The sequence below is a fragment of the Pipra filicauda genome, unplaced genomic scaffold (assembly GCF_003945595.2).
Source record: "Pipra filicauda isolate LSUMZ 115617 unplaced genomic scaffold, ASM394559v2 scaffold193_size2426894_pilon, whole genome shotgun sequence".
Classification (NCBI taxonomy): domain Eukaryota; kingdom Metazoa; phylum Chordata; class Aves; order Passeriformes; family Pipridae; genus Pipra; species Pipra filicauda.
The window spans coordinates 2251666-2268888 of record NW_024104302.1 but is presented as its reverse complement, the minus strand read 5'-3'; the positions used below and the strand labels follow the sequence as shown (position 1 = coordinate 2268888).

At 48.3% G+C, this 17223-nt stretch overlaps 2 protein-coding genes across 2 annotated transcripts; both read right to left on the bottom strand.

Moving 5' to 3' along the window:
* Positions 1-4967, bottom strand: LOC114002150 (keratin, type I cytoskeletal 15-like). The gene is made up of 8 exons (XM_027747961.2): positions 4325-4967; positions 3743-3825; positions 2707-2863; positions 2257-2418; positions 2013-2138; positions 1656-1876; positions 829-854; positions 1-338 (listed from the first exon to the last, which is right to left on the bottom strand). Exons 1-8 carry the CDS (start codon positions 4901-4903, stop codon positions 247-249), a joined length of 1446 nt encoding a protein of 481 aa, XP_027603762.2. The 5' UTR covers positions 4904-4967; the 3' UTR covers positions 1-246.
* Positions 4968-8637: 3670 nt separating this feature from the next.
* LOC120323081 (keratin, type I cytoskeletal 19) lies at positions 8638-13483 on the bottom strand. The gene is made up of 8 exons (XM_039380371.1): positions 13046-13483; positions 11570-11652; positions 11142-11298; positions 10741-10902; positions 10483-10608; positions 10151-10371; positions 9406-9434; positions 8638-8895 (listed from the first exon to the last, which is right to left on the bottom strand). Exons 1-8 carry the CDS (start codon positions 13481-13483, stop codon positions 8858-8860), a joined length of 1254 nt encoding a protein of 417 aa, XP_039236305.1. The 3' UTR covers positions 8638-8857.
* Between the last annotated feature and the right edge of the window lie 3740 nt (positions 13484-17223).

Here is a 17223-nt window from a genome sequence, read left to right as displayed (position 1 = left end):
TATTTGCACAAGCAGAACAGAAACTTTATTATGTAGGAAACAATAGAGCACTGACAGAGAACAGGCATCTCTGACCCAGCGAGTCAATACTCATGTACAAAGGCAGAGCAAATCTAAGGAAAGACATTTTTGGGTACATTCTTGTGATTTGGGGGGAGTGAAAGGCTCTTTCTCTCAGCATTAGCCAATATAGAAGCTGCACTGGTTCCATGTGGAATCACGTGAAAGAGGGGATTCAGTATTTATTCATGGGAATCTCCTGTCACGGGTAGAACCAGATCCAGATCTTCCCTCATCTTCTGTGCTAACACGAACTCTTCCACTGATCCCAAATGATGCTGGAGGAGGAATAAAACAATTAAATAGGGAAGAAAAAACCACCACACAGCCAAGGCCCTGAGGAGCTGAGCAGTGCAGTTGTGTTTGTTGGTTTCCTCACAAGATCTTTCACATATCAAAGGCAGAACTGCCTTTACATCTTATCTGCTTTCCCTCCTGGTCCTTATCCAGAAAAAACTTAGGAGTGCACATCACATGTGGATTTGGAAGTATCTTGTATGTTGTGTGAATAGCAGAGGAATTTAGAAATCTTTGGGAGATTTTGGTGGTTTAGATTCCCATGCAATCGTTATGGCAAAATGATGGTTTCAAAAGTGAACATAAAATAAAGTGTTATGATTTTGCCTGTACATGATACAGAAAGTGGTCATTGCAGGAGAATGGAATCTGTGGTAGGAAGAAGAAATCCAAGGCAAAAAGCCAATAAGTTTGTTTAATCCTATTTTGCCTGTTCATTTCAGCCCTTTGTTAAATAAAAATGTTTCTTACCGTCCTTGGGGTTCACTCCTGACAGCCTGTAGAAAAGAAGAAATATTTCATTAATGACCATCCCTGACCCTGTCCCCTGAAGCCATTGATCCATTTAGGAATTCGTGTGAACAGCCAGGATTTCACAGGGCTGCTCTCAATGGCTGGTTTCTCAGGTGTGTTGTTACCTGAGGTGGTGTTAAGGTGCTTTCAGCTTTGAAAGCCACCCTTATGTACTTAAGAGGGAATGTGAACAGCCCTCAGACCAGTTCCTTGTCCTGATATCTCCATATACTGCTGCTCTCCTCAGAATGCCTCTTCTAGAAACTATATAAGGACTAATTCCATGTATGGATCAGATATGAGGAATGGGCATGAAAAAGCAGATTTTCCTGAAGTAAGCTGGGGTCTGTACTAAGCTCTTTTCTAGATGGGGGTACTGGTGTGTGAGGATGGATATTTTCACCTCTGCACAAATGTAGAAAACCACGAGCTAAAGAAATACAGGGAGCAGGTTTTTATAGGTTGTTTCAGGCTGAAGGCTCTAATTCCAGTGCAAACAGAGGGTTATGTGGGATGTACATATGGTGCCTGGTGCCTTCTGTAATTCACTGTAGTCAAATTGGTGGCATTTGTATTTTCAAATCCCCAGCACCGCTGATGTGCAGATTTAGCTGGAGTTAGGGCAGCACCAGGGATTTTCCTGGGCACCTGCTTTGCCAGTGCCCCACAGGCTGTGCGTGCAGTGCCTCAGCTCTGCGGGGTGAGCCCGGCAGCCCCAGCTCCCACCCCACACAGTGCCTGTGACTGCCCCGATCTGCTGTCAGGGTTCGGGCAGAGTCACGTACTGCAGGTCCTGGCCCTCCAGCAGGTGCCGGTACGTGGCGATCTCCTGCTCCAGGCGACTTTTGATGTCCATGAGCATCTTGTACTCCTGGTTCTGGCGCTCCATGTCGCAGCGCAGCTCGCTCAGCTGCTCCTCCACGCTGGTGATGAGGGCCTGGATCTGGGCCAGCTGCGCGCAGTACCGGCCCTCCGTGTCCCGCAGGTTGGCCTCCAGCCCGGCTTTCTAAAGCAGGATCATGTCAGAGCAGGTTACAATGCAGGTTTGTGCCACGGAGGGGGACAAGGAGAGGCAAGACAGCAAGGGAGGATGGGGACAGTGTGAGGCAGTGCCTGGAGACGTGCTCGGGGCGGGTCCGTACCATGCTGAGCTGTGACTGCAGCTCGATCTCCAGGCCCTGCACGGTGCGGCGCAGTTCTGTGATCTCCGTTTTGCTGGTCTGGATCTGCTGTGTGTGGGTGGCAACTTCACGGTTCAGCTCGTCAGTCTGCAAGGAAAAAACAACTGTAAAATCACATATATACTGTATAAAAAAAATTCCATTATTTTGAGAAGGGAGGGAGGCACCTGCCAAGGCGGTAATGCAGAGGCACGTGTGACTGTACCTGAGTCAAGAACCAGGCCTCAGCATCCTTCCGGTTCCTCTCAGCCAGAGCTTCGTACTGTTCCCTCATCTCGGAGAGGACTCTGGTCAGGTCGATGCCAGGAGCCGCATCCATTTCCACGTTGACTGTGCCGCTCATCTGGTTCGAGTACTCCTTCATCTCCTGCATGGGCAGAAGGCAGAGGACACAGAAAGATCAGGCTCCCTCCTCTCACACCCTTCCTGCCCCAGTGATCCCTGCCATGGCACACAGGACCTGGGCTGTCAAGTCTCACAGGTACAACACACATGAAACATTTATCCCATTTTCTCTCTCCTTGCACAGGCTTCCCTACTCTCCGTGTACTCACACACCACGCACGTTTTTACATGTGACTTATACTATGCTTCATTTACAAGAGACATAAATTCCAAAGGGAAGTGATCTTCTCTCTGCACTGTCAGGACTCACCTCCTCGTGGTTCTTCTTCAGATAAGCCAGTTCCTCCTTCAGGCTCTCGATCTGCATCTCCAGGTCGGCTCTGGACAGGGTCAGCTCGTCCAGGACGCGGCGCAGGCCGTTGATGTCGGACTCCACGCTCTGGCGCAGGAACAGCTCGTTCTCATACCTGCAGTTCAAAACAGAAACAAGCACTGGAACGTGTCCGAGTTTGTGCTCAGTACAGCTGTGAAATGATCACGTTTAACACAGAATACAGGAGGAACAGTGGGCTGTAAATGAAAACATACAGATCGAGAAGAAGTGTAAAATGGCACATGGAAGCACGGGCACTGCCATCTCGTTTTGTTCCTGAGGAGGATGTGACCATTCACCTTGCAGAACCTAATGAGGATTATCAGCATCCACAGAAACGCCGTCACACAGGACAGGCCGTTTGCAGTGTCCTCTGGGATTTGGAGAGGAGGAAAGCACAGGTAGCCTGGGGCTGTCTGGGACACGAGAGGGAAAATAGGAACCTGCAGGTGCACCACTGCAAGGGAGAGCAGCTGCGCAGGGACCTTGATCATCTACTGAATGTGCTGCTGAGCCCGGGGCATGGAAAAGCCCCATGTTACCCTTGGTCTTTCTTTTTTAAATTTCAAGCTCTGTGGCAGAGAATTTCTGCAGCCCCACAGTGATCTCTTCCTGCCACTCTGTTCCTTCTCAGTGAAAATCCCAACCTATTCTTGCCTTCTTTCCCCCATGACTCAGGCTAGTAAAAATAGTTAAGAGCATCATGAAAAAATGAAGAGCTGGGCTATAACTCATTATGCAGACTGCTCAGTGATCTGGAGGTTGTGTTCTGTCAGGTTTATATTCTGAATTGGTCCTTCATCAGTTCATTCTGTTTGCCAGGGTTTTTTGCATCAGAATTTACCAAGGAACAATACCTGCCTTTCAGTGACTGAAGAACTTTATTTTCTACACAAGAAGTAACATCAAGCTTCAAAAAACTGTTTTGAGAGAAGGAGAAAAGTGAAGACAAATGTGCCCCAGGTGAACTTACTTCAGTCTGAAGTCGTCGGCAGCCAGCCTGGCATTGTCGATCTCCAGAATGACCCGGGAATTGTCGATGGTAGCAGCAAGGATCTGGCAATTAAGAATCACAGAGAAAGGGTCCTGTGAGTAACGGTGAAATACCGGATCCACACTCCGTGAGCAAACCAGAGATACTCTGTGCAACGTGGATTAGAACCATAATTAGGAAATACATTTGTACAACCCCTGATCTTATCTGTAGCCAGGAGAATTACCTTTCCAGCTTTTGAGGCCTACCTGTCACATTCTTTACGATTTGATTCCTGAAAAAATATGTTGAAAAATCTAAACACATTTTGCCACATTTTGCTAACACTTAATGTGAACATTTTAATTTCAATGAACATCACATTGTCACAATAAGATATTTAGTGTTTAAATTGAAAACAAGCTACTCTTTTCTGCTAGAATGCTCATGACCTCAGTGTATTTGGGATTGAGGAATTCAGTATTTCTTTTCTAATTATTTGAGCTTATTTTAAAGAGATGGAATATGCAGTTCCATAATTCTCTTGTGTTCTTATAACTCCTCTACATATGAATGTCTCACCTTGTCTCGGAGATCTTCAATTATCTTGTAATAATTGCTGTAGTCCCGGGCGGGGCTGGTGGGGGCTTGTTTCTGGTACCACTCTCGGATTTTCACTTCCAAATCTGAGTTGGCCTCTTCCAGGGCCCGCACCTTGTTCAGGTACGAGGCCAGCCGGTCGTTCAGGTTCTGCATGGTTATCTTCTCGTTGCCGGAGAGGAGCCCATCGCCGCCCCCAAAGCCACCGCCGAGGTCAAAGCCGCCCCCAAAGCAAGAGCCCCCTCCAAAGCAAGAGCCCCCTCCAAAGCCAGAGCCCCCTCCAAAGCCAGCCCCTCCACCAAAGCCACAGGCTGCCCCCCCGCCAAAGCCTCCTCCGTAGCCCCCCCCAAAGCCGGCGCTCAGGCCCCCGCCGTAGCCGCCTCCTGCAGAGGAGACGTACCTGGCCGAGGAGACGGAGACGCCGCGGCCGCCGGAGCCGCCGTGGATGCTCGGGGCGCGGAAGGTGCCCCCGGCGCGCACCGAGGACAGGCGGGAGCTGCCCCCGGCGCCCCCAAAGCCGCCCCCGTAGGTGGAGGAAGAGCTCACGAAGGTGGTGGCCATGGCTGGAGCAAGGGAAGGAGCAAAGGGCAGCTGTGCAGCGTGGGCAGAGAGGAGAGGCTGTGCCTTCACTGCCCTGGTGCCTCTTTTATACCCTCACGATCTGAAACCCCACTGCAGCCCTCCCTCCAAAATTCCTCCTCCCTGGGGGTGAGGCCAATTATGATGACATTCCTGACAAGCAGCGCTGGCAGCACATCGCAGGGGCTTGGGGTTTCTTTTTTTAATTAAACAAAAGGCATGAATCAGATGAGTGTTTTTTCTTCGGGCTATAGTTCTGAAACTTGGAGTTTACTTCTCTGACATTCAAGAGTGGAAAAACAAAGTGAGTTCAGCCCCACCCCACCTGCCCGTTTACAACACTCACCATGGCTACATTCTGAAAATCAACTTGATCTGAAAACTAAGTTAAATTAAAATTCTCCTTTCATTGAAAAATATACAATCATCACTTCATCTCACCGTTATTTGTCCTTTTCTGTCCATGTTTTTCCCTTTAAAATTTTGGAATTGAATTTGAAATGTTCTTATTCTTGATCGTTGCTTGGAACTAATATTTAGATTTTGGAGTCCGAATTTTTAGTACAAAAAGCACCAATTCATGGCATCATGTGAGGAACAATCAGCATCCATCAGTGTGCAAGGGAGAGCGGGCACAGTTAATTTATTAATGCTTGTGAGATAGTCAAGAAGGGTAACACAAGACTGAAATAATTAGAAGAGGAAATGTAGGAGGACTAAGGTTCTGTTACTTTGAAAAACTTAAGGAAAATGGGCTTAAGATGAGGAGGTGTGAGCTGCCTGTGTACCCTGCTGGGATGGGGGTGTGGGGACTGTGGCAGGGGGGGAGTTTGGAGAGCCCCGTTCTCTGCACACCACGGTGACACTGCTCGGGTGAAGGATGTTGAGATGTTACTGCAGGTGCAGGGATGAGCAGCCTTTCCACTTGGGGATGTGCACTTGGGAGGGAAGAAATGGCCAAGTCCAGCTGTGATGTCCCTTGCCAGGCTGGCTCTGGGCACGGCTGAGCACGAAACACGGGGTGCTCTCAGCTCTGGAAACGTGTTTCAAACCGAACTTGGCCCTTTGCCACAGCCCTTCAGTTTTGCTGCTGGGCAGATTAATGGCTCTGCATACCTTGCCAGATCTGTGTGTCTCCAAGGGTTGGTGGCTCAGGAGACAAGTTCAGACAAATCCTCCCAAAGATAAAAGAAGTCTCTTTGAGACCCCTGTAATGTCAGTGCCCCGAGGTGTGTGCGCTGCCAGGGGCTGTTCAACCCAGTGAGCACACAGTAGGCAAATCAAATTCCGTTAAAAAAACCCAAAAAACAAACAACCAGCAAACAGACCTCTAGAAAACACCGCAAACTTCAGCAGGAAACTTTGGGGAATTTTCATTCAGTCTTCTTTCACTCAGGCTTGATAACTCCTTTGGTAGGTCGCTGGTGAAACACATTTTGCTGCTTTTCACTTGGGCATCACTCTGGATTGGATCAGAGAGACACAAAAGAGGTAGCAGATAAAAGCTGTTTCTTAATATTTACCATTGGGAAACTAAAAATCAATCAAACAGCCAATACAGATCATGTCCTATAACATTATTCAGACAACCATTTCTACAGCGTTTTCTCCTTACGGTCTGTACAAGGAAACAGAAGCCCATCACCTGCTGAAGTGAAAAGAAGAGCCCTTTTTCCAGTTTATGCCTTTATTCTGGTCTCACTGTCTTTGCTCTGAGATTCCTTATCCAGTGTCTTGACACACAGACTTGTCCTTTGCACACTCTCAGCGTTGTACCTGTGGTGCACAAACTCCTTGGTTTGTCATCTTCCACGGAGCTTTCCTGGAACACATCCCCTGACATGCCTGTGCTGCACAAACCCTTTTGTTACCTCTGCTGTGGGATTAACGGAGCTGACACACTCCAGCCCCTCCTCTCAGGACAGCAAGTTCGAGTCAAGCAGCAGCTTGTTTGTCATCTCAGTGATAAGTCTATGACTGATAGACCCATCACTCAGAGAAGAACCTGACATACCTTTACAAAACTTTTTTTTTTTTCCTGAGCCAGGTTCTAAAATTATAGTGTCTGTGTATTTTATATTAAACATTTCACCAGAAATCCTTCATTGCCCTGCAGATATGGGACAAAATCAATACAACTATAAAATAAAATTAGGCTATAAAACCAAGAATTCAGGATTCTTATAGTTTGCATTCCTGGAGCAAAAAGAATTTCTTGTCAGACGTTCACATTTGCAGCTGGACAACACCAGAAATCTGCACCAGTGACCTCACACCCCGACTGGTTTTGTCACAAGAACTTCCTCTCAGGGAATGGGATTTATTAAGATTAAAAACCAAACCTGGAGTTGTTTGTCCTGTCTTCTGAGGGGGTTTCCAGGTCTGATTGTTGTAGGGAGTAAGTTTGGTACAAAAATGTGCATTAGCAAATGTGTCAGCCCTCAGGAACTGCCTGTGCTGAACCACTGAAAGCTGCTTCTCCTGGCTCTTCCCAAAGCAAACCCCGCAGAAATGGGTGAGCTCCTGAAGAACCCCCTGCTCCCCATGGGCTTTTCAGGCCACTGCTCCCTTCAATTCTGCCCCTGTTTCCCCCTGTTCTCTTGTCCCTTTCTCCATGTCTCTTTGCTGGTTCTTACTTTTCGTCACTGTTTTTGTCTCCTGTCACAGTGCCTAAAGCCACCGTGCCTCATTCCAGAGGCGGAGCTGGCATTGTCGGTGTCAGAACTGACAGCTGATCTTGACAGGTCCCCTGAGTCACCGCTGAGCCAAAACCAGGCACCAGCACCTTGGGACTGAAGAGGGTTGTCCTGCGTCGAGGGAGCAGGGCCAGAGCTTTGGGGTGCTCTGAGCCACGAGAACACTCCATTAATCTGGTGTGAACATTTCTCAAGGCCAAGGAGAGAAGTGCTGAAGGATCCGGTGATGTGTCACTGAAACACAGGCTGCACTCTGACCCACTCTGGGGGAGAGCAGTGTTGGGATGCTTCCAGTCTGGACATATCCCTGTTCCCACTCCCCCTCAGCTGAGGAGCCTCTGGTGACAGTGGGAGCTGGGAAGGTGCTGGTTGGGCTGGAGCCATGGGTTGCTTTTAGCACAAGCCCTGAAAAGTTTCCTCAGCTGTCAGGTTGGAGAGGGGTGGTAGGAAATGAAATAATCGATTTCTGGGGCTGGAAAAGTGATTCCGTTTGGAATTTCAGCTGGGATAATACACCTTCAACAGCATGAGAGAGAAGGGGGCTGAAATTGGTGCTAAAGGTTGGTAACCTCTGTGTGAACTGGGGGAGGAAGTGAAGAATTCTCCCAACTGCTGCTCAACCCTGTCTGTTCCTGTAGGAGTTTCCTGCGACCCAGTTTAACAGCTTTATGTTTTACTCTAATGAAACGTCTCCCAGCTCCTGCTGCTCTCTGGAATCACTTCCCATCCCACTGCCCCTGCTCTGCAGAGTGCTCAGTGGTGTCCTTAAAAACCCGAGTCACTCTTGTGTGCCCCACTGAGGGGCTGGGGATGCTGTTGCCTCCTTATTCTGAGCTCCTGCCAGCAAGAGGAGACAGAAGGAATCAGGATGGAGCCCAAGCCACCCCCACACTGTGAGCACTCCCCTCTCAGGGAGGCTGCCTGGCTAATTCCTGCCTGAGTAAAGCCAAACTGCACTGAAATATCACAGTAACTCCAAAGAAGCAAAGATTGCAAGAAGATCATCTTTATTTGAGTAGATGCAGCAATTCAGTACATGCAAGACCTGGAAAAAATTGCAAAGCTGACTCTATTTGCAACTGAATCACCATTTTGTGAGTGTAGCTGCCGAAACTTTGTGTGCCCAAGAACTTTCTGTGCTTTAAAAGTCGATTCCAGCCGTTCAGAGTGATTCCTCTCCGTCTCAATCCCCGTGTGCTGTCTGTCTTTCCTCACTTTGCAGATGACCTTTGGAGGATCCTCACTGCTGTTTCCCATCTCCCCGCTTGTCTCTTTTGTCTGCAATAACATGGAGAGAAGGAACAGCAGTTATTTAAGTCCAGCTCACACGAGCCCACTCTGTGACGGGCACTGAGCTTGGCTTGGGCCTCGTCTCTCATTCCCTTCTCTCAGAACTTTTCCTCTCCATCTCCTGGATTTGACTCATCCCTTTTAAGATACTGCTGACCTCTAACAGCTCAAGGCAGGTTTTAGTGGCATGTTCCTGCAATTCCCCTGAGCTGGCCAAGCTTCAATTCCTGTGTCCTTTCATCTGGGGAAATGATTAAGTGTTTTGTGCTTTACTTTGCCTTTACTGTAGCAGAGTCTGGGGGTTTTTTTCCTCATGTCTGACATCTTTTAATGGCTGAAATTTGTTCAGTTCTAGTCAGAGACATCATTTGTTACTTATTAGATTTTTTTCTGTGGCAAATCAATGCAGACTCCTCTCTAGAAAGGACCAAACTACCAGAGTTATGTGTATTTCCTTTTATAAAATAAAGCTTCTCCTGAGAGAGCAAGGATTCTTACCAGGAGTTCCTGAAAGGGAGCCAAACATCCTGTGGAACAAAGAGAGAACAGTTGAACAAGGAGTTAACACATGAAATGCTGTGTGAGACAAGGATGGATGGGAGCAAATTCTCTGTCAGTCAGGTACATTGTGGTGGTCAGAGCAGGGATCCCCATCTCCCTGTGCTCCTTCTCAGCCAGGGAGAGGGAGCTGTTGTAAGAAACATATTTTTAAACAACTGCATTGGGAAAAGACAATTCTGGAAAAGGAGGAATAGAGGAAATCAAAACCTTTCCACCCCTGTCTCATTTTTTCCCTCCTGGAGGCTGTGTGAGATGACAGAGAGCTGTGCTCCCATGTGGGGTGACTCAGGGGCTGAGCAGGGCCAGCCTTGCTGCCTTCTCTTCACAGTAATTCCTTCCACACTGATTCCTGAGGGGTAAAAGCTCTCTGCCTGGCAACAGGAAGTTTATAGGAATTTGTTCTTAATTTTTATACCCTGTAAAACATTATTAACTGCACTTTTCCTGACTGTGAAGCAGCTGATCACTCTAATTGTTGTTACACTTAATCTCCTGTGTTTTCTTCCCCTTTAGAAACTCTCTGAGGTCTCATCTCATGTAAATGGGAGCTGTAACATTTCTACTTCCACCAGGGTCCAGAGCAATTAATCTGTTACAAACTGTGGACCCCCGGGAGTGTTGGCAGTTGTGTTTACTGGGGTGCAAGTGAGCACCAGGGCAGGGTCAGACAAAAGGTTCTTACTGGGACTCCTGGCCTTCCAGCAGCTGCCTGTAAGTCGCGATCTCTTGCTCCAGCCGAGTCTTGATATCCATGAGGATCTTGTACTCGGTGTTCTGGCGCTCCATCTCAGCTCGGAGCTCTGCCAGCTGTGCCTCCATGCTGCCAACCAGCCCCTGGATCTGCGCCAGCTGCGCCCCGTAACGCGCTTCCGTGTCGGCCAAGGTGCTTTCCAGCGCCGCTTTCTGCCAGGGGGAACCACAGAGGGGCTGGTGCCACGTACAGGACTCTCCACAGGGAGGGCAGTACGGGCCCATTTCAGTGGGGGGGGTCAGGCAGTGCAGAGCTGGACGTACCATGCTGAGCTGGGACTGCAGCTCGATCTCCAGCCCTTGCAGGCTGCGCCTCAGGTCAGTCACCTCGGACTTGCTGCTCTGCAGTTGTTCGGTGTTAATGGCCACCTCCCGGTTCAGCTCCTCGGTCTGAGACAGGGAAAGCACCACATGAGAAGGATGGGCAGTGTAGGGCTGTCACAGCAGCTTTCTGTGCCTTTTAGCACTTGTTTCTTTCATGGGTTTTTTGGTCAGTATTTGCACAGTATGGAGGGGGTTTACCTTGCTGTGGAACCAGGCCTCAGCATCCTTCCTGTTCTTATCAGCCATTTGTTCATACTGGTCTCTCATATCCGCCAGGATCTTGGACAGGTCAATGCCTGGAGCAGAGTCCAGTTCAACACTGACCTGGCCGGCTACTTGTCCTCTCAGGGCACTCATCTCCTGTGGGGATGGCAGAGGAGACAAAGGAGGGCACAATCATCACTGAAAACATTATGAACCTCCTGTTCTTTCTTCAAGGGCTAAGGCCGACTGACTGCCCTGAAGTACTGGTGGGGGGTCCCAGCCCACACGGAAATCTTTTCCTCACCGCTGGAGGCCCCAGGGCAATCCTGAGGGGCTCCACATCTCCACAGGCTGTTTCTATAGTGCCGCTTTCAAACGCGTTTCCTGGGTTTTACCTCCTCGTGGTTCTTCCTCAGATAAGCCAGTTCCTCCTTCAGGCTCTCGATCTGCAGCTCCAGGTCGGCTCTGGCCAGGGTCAGCTCGTCCAGGACGCGGCGCAGGCCGTTGATGTCGGCCTCCACGCTCTGGCGAAGCCCCTGCTCAGTTTCAAACCTTCAGAAGGCAAAACAAGCCCATTCAGGTTCGCTGATTAACCAGCCCACAAGAAACACATTATTTTATATGAGAGTGTTTGGGTTTGTAGGATTTATGTGGTGCAGATGGTGCTTTTAGCAAATACATGAAGGGCTGAGCTGCACAGACAGGATCAAACCAGTGTTCACACGGGGGTTTTATGGCCATTCTGTTCTTGTTTCATTGCCCTTTGGCTCAACAGGGGGTTTTGCCTACTCACGAGACCTTTCCCCTCTCCAAAATTACTCACTTGGTTTTGAAGTCGTCGGCAGCCAGCCTGGCGTTGTCAATCTGCAGCACAATCCTGGCATTGTCGATGGTGGCATCAAGGATCTGCAAACAAAGGGAGCTCATTGCTGAGGCTGAAACAAGTGTTCTCTGCCTCCCTGCTCTGCAGATAAGAGTGAAGACTCTATTTCATCTGTAGCTACTGCAAACAGAGGTGTAGGGAAGAATCAATGATTTGCAGCAAACACATTGCACAGATTTATCTCAGACTTCTGCCAGGATTGGCAGCTTTGGATGTATCCTTGTGTCTGGTGTGTGAAGTGGCTTTACGTAGAAAAGCCACTTCTCTCAAGCCTCTCTCCACTGTGAGACAAAACTATGGGCTGGCTTAGGGGGAGAGGACTTAGAGGTAACGTCTTGGAACATATTTTTATTTCCTAGAACACCCAGGACAGTGTTTATTTATTCTTTTAATGCATCATGAAAGCCTCTAAAGGAAATGTTGTTTATTTAGGAGGGATCCCTGTTCAGTTTTACCTGGAAAGCACATCTTTGCCTGCCACTCCTAAAACACAAAAACACAAAAACAGCTGGAGCAACATTTTCCCTCTCTTAATGAAGGGGAGTGAAAGAAAGGTGGGAAAAGAATACTGAAGGAAAAAAGTCTCCTTGCCAGTTCTGCCTTCAGCAGAGCTCAGATTCTAAATCAGGAGCGAAGGTGGATGGGTTGCAGGAGGAGCAGGAACCTGCATGGGAGTGGTCATGAACTCCAGGCTGAACTCCGAAAACTAAACCTCAAGTTTTCTTTGATTTATTTACATAGTTTAATCAGCGACTGCCTGTGTTTTGCAGGGTGTGTATCACCTCAGCAATCTGTTATCAGGTACCCATGGGCTCTTGGGGCAAATCCTGCATTTATATATGGCATTGATTACTTCGTGTCTGCTGCTTCCTTCTTCCCTATGCCAAATGTTTCAGTGCTTTTATCTCCATTCCAAGGTTAAGTAGGGGAAAGATGAAAGAGAAATTGTCCTTAGCCCATTTTTATTCTCATTGTTAAAGCAATATGATGGGGCCTCTAAGGGTTTTCAGACCTTATGGCAGGTGAGAGGTACAGAGACAAGCAGGTTGCTGTCACTGCTTGGTTCTCTTTATATATCAGTTTATATATGGTGATATGTACATTAACTGGTCATAAGTGTGTACATGGCCAGCATGTGTGTATGTACATGTGTGTGTACAAAAGCAAACACTGTCAGAGAGTTAAGTACTCAGACATCCCACACTGACTGGTTTGTGCCTTCTCCTGGCTAACATCTAAAAAGCAGATAATTCCCTACTGACATTTTCTTTATCCCCCGCCCATTCCTTGCACGTCCATCTCACCTCCCTGCAAGGCCCTCTGGGGGCTCCCTAGGGAAGGTTTGCTCTTTGGGTTTTCATGCTGTGCTTCCTAAGAGCAAATCAAAGATGGATTTTGGTAAATATTAACACCTACCTTGTCTCGAAGGTCCTCAATAGTCTTGAAATAAGAGCTGTAGTCCCGAGTTGGGCTTGGCCCTTGTTTTTGGTACCAGGTTCGGATTTTAGTTTCGAGGTCAGCGTTGGAGTCCTCCAGCGCGCGCACCTTCTCCAGGTAGGACGCCAGGCGGTCGTTCAGGCCTTGCATGGTCGCCTTTTCGTTTCCCGAGAGGAGCCCGTCGCCTCCCAGGCCGCCCCCATAGCTAAAGCTGCTGCTAAAGCCGCCTCCGTAGCCTCCCCCCAGGCCGCTTCCCAGGCCCGAGGAGACAAACCTGGCCGAGGACACGGACACGCCCCTGCCCCCGGAGCCCCCGTGGATGCTGGGGGCCCTGAAGCTGCCGCCGAAGCGGAGCGAGGAGCCGACAGGCCCCCCCGCCACGGAAGAGCTGGTTTGCCTGAAGCTGTAACTGGCCATGGTGAGGAAAACCAAGGACCTTGGAAAACCAAGCTGCACTCACAGGTTCCTGATCCCGAGGCAGGAGTGTGCCCTGCTCCCCCACCTCACTGCTTTTAAGCCGGTGACAATGGGAGTTGTCTCCAGAAGGTGTTATCTGAGACCCGTGGAATTTATCAGCCCTAAGCCCTCTGCCAACACGGCAATTCCCTTATTGGTCAGTGGCTGTGGAGTGGGCTGATTCCTTCCCAAACACCTCCACACACGGGAGGCGATTCCTCCCCCTGACCACCGCCTCTTGAAGCAAAAGGTGGGATTTGGAGGAGGCGTCTCCGTGCCGAGGGGAGCGTTCCTACACCTGGTCAGAGTTTACCTGCATGGAAACAAAGGGGTGGGAGTGCACGGCCCCCGCTGAGTGCCACGATCAGAGGGACTCACACAAAGACCTTCTTGTGTAATCTCATGAAAGAGTTTTAACAGAGTGATTCAGCCTGATAACAGAGCTTGAAAGGAGCCGAGCTGGTGTGGACATGGACAAAACCTGTTCCTACCCCCTTTTTTTTCCTCATTTCCCTTGAGACAGGTTTTTCTTTCAGAAGTGACATTTTCTCTGTTTTTTTCTTTGCTCTCCATTCCGTTTGGGCTGACAGAGAACCTGCTGCATCTGAGAGTGTCTAGTTTTCTGCAGACACAAGAATCCTTCTGAAGCAGCCATGGCTGCATTTGTAGCAAAGAGAAGCATTAACAACTCTGAGTACCTGGGGAGTGAGGAGAAACAAGTGCCTGATTATACACTGAGTCCTTTGATTGCTGCTCAAAGAGAGAAGTGATGAGAAGAAACAGAATCACTTAGTCTTCTGGTCTTTGAGAGTCATGAAAATGTTATTTCTAAAATTTTCAAGTCTTCTGTTATGCAAGATGGACTTTCAAAATCCAAAATCTTTGCTACTGCAAGCTCCTCCCTAAGCATCCCTAACACACGAGGGGATACTCACAACTTTCCTTCCATTCTCCTTCCTTCTCACTCCCTTCAAAGTTCTGGAGCTCCCCAGAAGTGCTTTGGAGACAGAGGGAGTGCTGTCCTGGCAGCGTTTGCAGCTCTCAGGAGCAGCCAGGCCTTCCTATGCCCATGAAAAATGCTCCAGGTATTTCAGGCCACACAATAGAGCTGCACTCCCTGTGTACAGAGGTGTCAAACTGTGGGGCAGCTTCAGGGAGGGGAAGAACAAACAGCACACGGGAAGAACAAACAGCACCTGTATCACCTTTATCAGGAACCGTGCAGTGACTCAGGGATGCAATAAATCACTGGATACACACAGGATGTGTGCCACACTTCAGCCCTGGACATCGAGCTGAGTTCTTTCCTCTCTGTAGAGAGCTCTCCACCTGCACAGTGAAGCTGTGCAGCCTCTCCTCAGAGCCACAGGGCCACTGCTGCTGCCAGAGAAACGACGTCCTTCCTCCCGGAGACCTGAATGTCCTGTTCAGCCCCGGGCGGGACAAACCTGCCTGGCCAGTAACTGTTCCAAGGGCTGTGAACAGGTGGTGTCAGGAGGCTGCAGTCTGCCTGCAGACAGAGAGAAAGCTGCAGGAGAACAGTTATTTTATCACTAAATACTCAAGTCCATAGTTAGAGCATAAAGAACATCAGTCCATGTGCTTTTCTGCACTGAAGTGCAAGAAGCTGAAAGGAGAACAAATCCCAGTGTGTCCTTTTTGAGGTTTGTCTCCTGCTGCAAGGAGAAAGGAAGGTCCTTCCCCTTAGGTAAATCCTTCAGCATTCCCTGGACTCCCACGTCAGGACCTCAAAGCAGTGTGGTTTTGGGTTTTGCAAAATGAAATGTACATCTGTTTTATGATCCAACTCATGAAAATGTGGATCTGGAAGGCCCCTGCACTCCCTCTGCAAGCCTTGAGTAAAAGCAGCAATCCCCATGTGTCACACTGGCAGAATATTGATCAGGTACTGCAGGCATGGTGGGTTTGCATCAACTGGCAGGGAAGAATCTCCCAAAGAATGAACTGCAGCTCTTCATGGCAGTTTGGAAGTACAGCTGAAAATGTCAGGAGAGGAAAGGCTTGGGATACACTGCCAAATGGATTAATCTGATTTGTACCACCAAATAAGCTTCTAGTACCAAATCAGTCCCTCACACAGCATTTGTGCTAAAACTGAATTCTAAGTTTCCAGAAAGGTTTTGGTTTTTTCTTTTAACTTCCATCTCTGTTTTACCTCAATGGCTGCATGTGTTTGTTTTTGTAGGGACTCCTTTAAGGTGAGAACATGTACTTAAATGCTTGGAAAAGCCTTTAGTATGGCCAGTGAAAGAATGTGCTTTTAGCATTCGGCATAGGTCTCATTTTCTCCCAGTACCATAAACCTAATTTATTGTAGGGTCAGCTTTTCCCCTGTAAGGAATGGTCAGCACAGGGATTTTCCTTTATCTGCACCTTATCAGAGGGGAAGGGAGACACATTTTTTCAAGCAAAGTCATCCAGTCACACCCAAACTCCTGGCTGGAACTGGGTTCTGCTTTACTTTTATGAGCTCTGCCTTATAAAATCGTTATTGTTGTTTCAGGGTAGTTTTATTAACTGTAAACCCTTTTTTCTTGCCCTTGAGTGACTCTGGCATATCCTTCTCTCTTCTCACATCCTGCTGTATTTGCTACCAGGAGTTGCTAATGCAATTCCAGTTAAATGAACTTGCTGGACATTTTAACCAGCTTTGTTGGTGGCTGCAATTCCAGTGATGCTTCTGTGGATGAATGAGCAATGTAGAGTTATTATTCTGAATCTACCTTTTAAATTTTTAACTGTTTGCTCCTTCTGGTAATTATTCCTTTCTGCCTCTGCTTCCATCAGTGATAATGTGCTGCCTTTTCACATCCACATTTTTAGTCTCCATCTCTTCTCTTGCTCATCCAAACTTTGGCTGCCCCTCCCAACCAGTTGTGCCACAGGCCCTCTTAAGATCCCAGCTTGGGATGTTTTTCTTCCCTTTTGAAGACCACAGGCATGAAACATTTGCTGCTCTTTAATTCAAGCACAAAATGCCATATTTTTTTCTTTAAACTTCCTCGTGAGAGGAACCAATGACAACAGGCTCTGATCTGCAGCTGGTAGCAAGGTAACTGTGGTGAATGTCTGCCCAGAATACATTTCTCACCTGTCTGGCTTTTATAGCCCATCATTAATCTTTTTCCTTAATCCTCACAAACCTGGCACTGCCATATAGTCCCCAAATGTGCCAACAGATTCAGAGACAAGGATGTTTCTGTGCTGAAGGGGCAGGTCCCAGCACGTGCACGCACGGCTGGGAGCGGTTGGGGAAGGGGAGGGAAGAGCAGAGCAACAGTGGGAACTTGCTCAAAATTACTATTTTTGCAAAGTAGAGGGAATGTGGTGAAGGGAAATGCATGTGGGAAATGCACAATTTCTGCATTGAAAGAGGTGAGAAATAAGGTCATGAAAGGGTTCTGTGTTAACAGAAATGAGGAGAGTAAGACACAGGACAAGCCATTCCTGTCCAGGGCTCTGGGTCGTTCCCGGCAGAAGAGAAACGATGGATCAATGATTTGAGCTGAACTGGAACCATTCCTGCCCAGGCTCCTGCAGAGCTACAGAATTTAATTTCTCAGTGGTTGCCATTTATAGAATATTTTAATAGATTAGTATGAGGAAAATAGTAAAAGATCCTGAAGAGCTCAAGCACTTCAGTAATTGCGAGCAGTGTGAATACTTGGCAAATCCTTGAA

Coding starts and splice junctions, on each gene's coding strand:
- LOC114002150 (XM_027747961.2), bottom strand. CDS start 4,903: ATGGCCACCACCTTCGTGAGCTCTTCCTCCACCTACGGGGGCGGCTTT. Junction 1,877..2,012: donor TGCAGTCACAGCTCAGCATG/GTACGGACCCGC, acceptor ATCCTGCTTTAG/AAAGCCGGGCTGGAGGCCAA. Junction 855..1,655: donor CTGGAGGGCCAGGACCTGCA/GTACGTGACTCT, acceptor TCTTTTCTACAG/GCTGTCAGGAGTGAACCCCA.
- LOC120323081 (XM_039380371.1), bottom strand. CDS start 13,483: ATGGCCAGTTACAGCTTCAGGCAAACCAGCTCTTCCGTGGCGGGGGGG. Junction 11,653..13,045: donor TTGAGGACCTTCGAGACAAG/GTAGGTGTTAAT, acceptor CTTTGTTTGCAG/ATCCTTGATGCCACCATCGA. Junction 11,299..11,569: donor GCCGACGACTTCAAAACCAA/GTGAGTAATTTT, acceptor TGCCTTCTGAAG/GTTTGAAACTGAGCAGGGGC.